This window comes from Orbicella franksi, chromosome 13, assembly GCF_964199315.1.
Source record: "Orbicella franksi chromosome 13, jaOrbFran1.1, whole genome shotgun sequence".
Lineage (NCBI taxonomy): Eukaryota > Metazoa > Cnidaria > Anthozoa > Scleractinia > Merulinidae > Orbicella > Orbicella franksi.
Genome location: NC_138157.1, coordinates 20,901,021 through 20,906,529, shown reverse-complemented (window position 1 = coordinate 20,906,529; position 5,509 = coordinate 20,901,021). Strand labels below are relative to the sequence as shown.

Sequence of the window (5,509 nt, the reverse complement as noted above, 5' to 3'; positions counted from 1 at the left end):
CTGTAGATCGCAGGAGTACTATCAGAATCTGCAGCACTGCGCGACAATGGCTGACGAACTAGTTGGACAGAAGATGTCAACGCTGCACTTTTAGTTACTTGAACAGGTTCCGCTGGGGAATACATAAATGTATAATGAAAGTAAAATTTGTGTTTCAACTGAATTCCAGCCTTGACTTATCATGTGACTCTCACTTTCACATTGTAACAGTAACCATGGTAACTGATGTCTCCATGTAGCACAGGGTGCCATTCTGTTTTGAACAGATCAACTTTAAACCTTTTTTGTAAACATCCTGTACATATATTAAGGTGGGGGTTAACATGAAGGCCATATTTTTGCTGAGTATTATGGTTTGAATGCAAATATCTCGTTCACATTTCAAGCAGTGAAAAATCTCTCCGCTCATTTCACATAGCTACGTTTTGGGCTGTTTTGTAAATTTTTTGGTGATTTTTGGGTATATTTGGGGATAAATAGTTTTTCTCAAAGGATTAGTAAAATTTATGGAAATAGGAAATTTTGAAAATTTGATGTTGTTTTAAAATTAGAATTTGAAGTTAGAAATTGGTAAACGTACACCAAACAGTTGCCCACCAACCCGGAGTGCCATTTTGGGGGCAATAACAGGATGGTTGTCTGTATTATCACCACCCCCATCAGTAGTCACGGTATCTCTTTTACCTGATAATTTAATTGAAAGAAGACTAATTACGAACTTAATGTCGTTGTACCGCACTTCAACTCCAGTTTCCCTGAACTGGCAACTTCCGACGATAGCGTGACAAACAACCTCACTTATCTCCCCAGTACTACGAGCTGAATGAGCAGCACGTGCTGGATCAGACGATCAGACAAGAGTATCGGTAGTCAGAATAGTGCGTTAATGCTTTGCACCAATGCTATGGTTCGTTCCAACGCTCTGAAGGTAACAAAGCTACAATGTTTTAGGTCTCGCTACGATGAAGCTTACAGTTTGCTGACCTTTGGAACACAACTGCTGTAGCTAGCGATGCCGCCATGAACGGAGAACGTACGTCACGCTCCCTTAACTATATTTTACTGGCGTGACAGTAAAATCTCATATTTTTCGACTGGGAAATAAAATTGCTACGATTGGTTATTAAATTGAACGCCATTTAAATCATTCTCGTCCCTAGAGCCCACGATCCTTCTGGCCTGCGGCAGGGATCGAGAGCTCTCGATCCCTGCAGGCCAGAAGGATCGTGGGCTCTGGGAACGAGAATACAAAATTTATCAGTAGAATGTTTGATTTATTTTCCACATGGTGTAAATAATATATTAACTAACTTCAGTGTTAAGAGTTCACTGTCAAAAAATATAGTTACTACTACAGACCCCCTACAAGTTAGCGCCTCTGGTGCTCGCTTGTAAGCCCCTCCAATTCAAACTACGCTTTACCATCCCCGTAATCTATCGAAGTGTTCAAATTTGTCCGATAACATTCAAATGTCGCAAATATTCTTACCATCACTCTCAACTTTGACCGATCCTATTAAATAAGACTGTATTCTTCGTGCCAGATCTACTCTACCAATCGTTTGAAACATATCCTGCAGAAGGGACATATTTCGCGGACCAATTCTGATGTCTTGTTCGAGAACGTCAAAGAACTGTAATCCTGTACGAATGTTTTCGATTCGTCCGCGAGGAATGAAATCTACGGCAGCATATGTTAGCATCTCGAAGTCTTTGCTGGAAAGATCTAATAATAATTCGATCAGCAATTTTCTGTAATGACTCAAGCAACCTTCGTCCTGCGCAGACGCCATTTCGTGAAAGGAAATAGTAAGCTACATGTTCATCTGCACATTTCGTAGAGTACGGGGAAGTCTTTCCGCTTGTCACGTCCTTGTCACGCAATCTTTGTCTGCCGTTCCCAGCTCTTTTGTCACAAAATATCGGCAAGAGATCTGGAAATGAGCGGACAAGTAAAATGGCGGATGGATGGCAAAATTTGACGTTGTAGCTTTGTATCAAACCCTTTCCCTATTGAAGCTAGATTATCACATTATTTGGTATTTTCATGCTTTAGAAGAACCTGATAACTGTTCGATAAAGTTGCTTGCATTTCCATCGTCATGGCAGACATCGGATTTGACGATTCTTCCTCAGACAGGCTTGAAGGTTCACATGTTCACTCTGTTGTTGGAGGTTTGATACTTAAAGGAAGCAACAAGAAAACGACTTCATCCCCCAAGGAAAGCGTGTTAGGACTGAAGAAACTCGCGGAAGAGAAAAGGAAGCGAAAGCTTGAGGAAGATGACGAGGGAACGAAAAAGGTGAAAGCTCTTTCCTCAAATTGTGAAGCAAATTGGGAAGCAGACCGTAGAGATTTGGAACTTCAAGGAGAGGCGAGACTAAGTTCGGGGAGTAAATCGAAATCACGTCATTACAGGACTGGATTAGTGGAAACTCCTTCGCATACTGGAGGTGTTAATGAAGAAATAAGAGAAAAGCAACTTCTGAGACTTGAGCGGGATCGAGAAACCAGAAGGGGTGGCGTGTATGCTCAGTCTAGGACAAAAGACAAAGACGAGAAGGGATCGAGAAATGATAGAGAGGGGTATAGAGATAGAAGGGACAAATATGATGACCTTGACAAAAAGAGGTATGACAAAGGAGAGCGAAGTAGTCGTAAATCTCGAGACTACATGTATGATAAAGATGACAAGGGTAATTATTTTAAGGAACCACGAACAAGCCGAAGTGAATGGGAAGAGACACCATACAGAAGTAGTAGATCAGTGAGAGACGAGGGTTACACACCAAGGTACAAGTCAAAAGGTAATTGACCAGTATGCTGATATTCCAAACATTGCAACAACTCTGGCCTTGTAAACAAACATCAGTCCGTCCTTGCTCAGTTTTCCCCTGCAAATTGGAGTGACAAATATCAGTGACAGTTCCAGATTTCTTTATATCGTGGAGGCCCTGAAATTGTTTTCCAGCCCCTTGGGCCTTAATTAAAATAAAGTGGGGGCCCAAAATGCTTTTGGCTCATTGGGCCTTAAGTATTTTTGCCAATATTAAATGGATTGAGGTCTTGGGGAGGAAATTTTAGGGGTTGGGCAGGTATGTTTTCAGTGGAGAAAGGAATGGGGTGTGCAAAGAGAGGTATCTGTTTACTCATGCTGCAAATGCTTTGCCAAAAGTTAAAGTTAAAGCAAAGTACAGTACCATTCAAATTTAAGTTACCACCTCTTGTCTTGTTTCTCGTGAGACACATCTCTTTTCTCTCAAGACAGGTCTCGTTCCTCTTGAGAATCACTGAAGTTTAGTATGGAATATAGATGTTTGTTTACTCACAAGAAGCTGGCATGAATATCAAAGGTCATCAAAGACAACTGCTACATGTCTATACCCAATGTTACCTGGGTCAGCCCATGCCCTTCTCTCCTCTTCTCCCCTGCCAGCATTAAATTTACAGGATTTATGTATGTGACATACATGTACACACACTTATTTATAAATGACATTTTTGTCTCAGATATTAGAACTCCTTCACGGAGTAGTTGGGATGATGAAGATTCGACACCAAGCAGATCTAAATGGGAAATGCCATCTCCTAGCAGATCAATTAGTGAAGACATGAGAAGTGAACGAAGGTAAATATTTATATAAACATATAAATCATTAAAATTCAAGTACAAATGGATGAAATTCACAAAGCACTTAAAATTCATTATTAAAGTCGGTAACAATAGTTACTCTCGGTAACAATAATACATGTAATTCCCACACACTGCTGGGAGCAATGCCAAGCCAAACCACTCAAAACACTGATGCTACAGTATAATGAATATATATGCACTAATGCTGATTAATCATTAACTCTTGTTTCATCGTTTGTCGTGCATTATTAAGCTGGATGTATGAAGCATACAGGAAGTTTAAAGAGCATGAAACCGGGCCTTTTCTAAACTTCAAGAGCACATTTGCACCATAACGGGGTGTAAAGATGACGAAAATGGGAACCATTAAAGATAGATCTAGCACTTAGCAATTTCTACCCAAATATTTAATATACAGTTACAATTTATACAGTAGTTGAGCAAGCACTATGTTCATCAGATCCCATCGCCGAGTCGATGACACTCCTCGTTTTACTCCAACACATAAATACAATGTCTGGGAAGATGATCGCCGAAGCACAGGAGCCACACCAAGATTCTCTAAAGGAAAACGTGAGATCATGATTATAATAACCTCTTCCAGTGCATGGTAGTAAATGTATATTGTGTACACGTGTGCATGTGCCATATACATGTATGAAGCTTTGTTCATGTACATGTACATTACCATGATTATCAGTTGAGTTAGGTGTGACCGAGCTTTGGTGACGAAGTTTTGGGCTTAAAATTGCGGTGTTGCCTTGGGCAACTTTCCTTGTTTCCCTTGGTAACAATATCATCGCCTACAATTTTGTGCGCTTTGCTGTCTTAATGACATCAAAAGCTGACAAGGCTCCACTGGAAATGGAGCCAGTTGCCCATGACAACAACACAAGTTGAACATTAAAACCTGGTCACCAAACATTTGTCCTGCCTTACATTCAACTGATAATCGTAGTAAGATATTAATATTAAATGTGACCCTCCACTGGAAAACAGGGATAAAGGTGATAGCACGCTCACAACATGCTTCATTCTGGGTTGCTTCATTTACATTTTAGTCATCACATGCTAATTAAAACAACTCATGTAAAATAAAGTCTGCATGAGAACCAAGTGGCATATTAGGCTGGAGCTTATCCCCGTTTCTGTAGTATGAAGCATCTAGGAGTATTTTTACTCCCACTTGGATGCGATGCTAGTCCATGGCAGGGTTACCCCCAGCATTAAGTTTGCCGCTACCCATTTACACACCTGGGTAGAGAGAGGCACCGTGAAAGGAAAGTGTCTTACCCAAGAATACAACGCAATGTCCCTGGCCAGGGCTTGAATCTGGGCCACTCGATTTGGAGAGGAGCACACTAACCATGAGGCCAGGACTGTCGGCGTACCTCCCTCTCCTGCCAACTGAGAAAACTGTTATATTAGTGTGCATAGCCCAGGGTTAGTGGATTTTGCAGTCAGACTTGGTGTATTCTGTCCTTCAGTTGCCCAATGGGGAAGAAAAAATTTTATGGGGAATATTTTATGAGTACTCTAAGAAATGAAATGATTGATTTTAGTTTATATGAACTCAAAGTAATTAATAATGCTAGTAAATTTTTTTTTGGCAGGGGGGAATGGGGGCGGGAATGGGTAGGGTTACCATAGGGCAAATGACTTTTGGTCTAGTACTGTACATCATAGTTACAGCTTGCCCAGAGGAAAAAGAATTCTGGCAGAATGTAATGGAGTCATGTATGTATATTGTTCATAATTAACAGGGCTGTCCTTTTATTTTCTTTTACAACTCAGCTGAACAATGTAGTTTGCTTTTGATAGTTATATACAGCATCATTCAACTAACATGTGTTACTTTTAACAGGTTCCAAGGA

The 5,509-nt window shown here is 40.6% G+C and overlaps 2 protein-coding genes across 2 annotated transcripts in view; one reads left to right on the top strand and one right to left on the bottom strand.

Annotated features, from left to right (window-relative positions):
- Nucleotides 1–128: 128 nt before the first annotated feature.
- LOC145466005 (astrocytic phosphoprotein PEA-15-like) lies at nucleotides 129–1,884 on the bottom strand. The gene is made up of 2 exons (XM_081449800.1): nucleotides 1,490–1,884; nucleotides 129–684 (listed from the first exon to the last, which is right to left on the bottom strand). Exons 1-2 carry the CDS (start codon nucleotides 1,791–1,793, stop codon nucleotides 548–550), a joined length of 441 nt encoding a protein of 146 aa, XP_081305926.1. The 5' UTR covers nucleotides 1,794–1,884; the 3' UTR covers nucleotides 129–547.
- Nucleotides 1,885–1,966: 82 nt separating this feature from the next.
- LOC145465958 (pre-mRNA-splicing factor ATP-dependent RNA helicase PRP16-like) overlaps nucleotides 1,967–5,509 on the top strand; it is a 20,401-nt gene continuing 16,858 nt past the window's right edge. The window contains exons 1-4 of the mRNA XM_081449728.1: nucleotides 1,967–2,808; nucleotides 3,512–3,629; nucleotides 4,096–4,208; nucleotides 5,500–5,509. The exon at nucleotides 5,500–5,509 is cut by the window's right edge and continues 61 nt beyond it. Coding sequence (XP_081305854.1) covers nucleotides 2,103–2,808; nucleotides 3,512–3,629; nucleotides 4,096–4,208; nucleotides 5,500–5,509 — 947 coding nt within the window. The 5' untranslated portion in view covers nucleotides 1,967–2,102. The remainder of the gene's footprint in view (nucleotides 2,809–3,511; nucleotides 3,630–4,095; nucleotides 4,209–5,499) is intronic.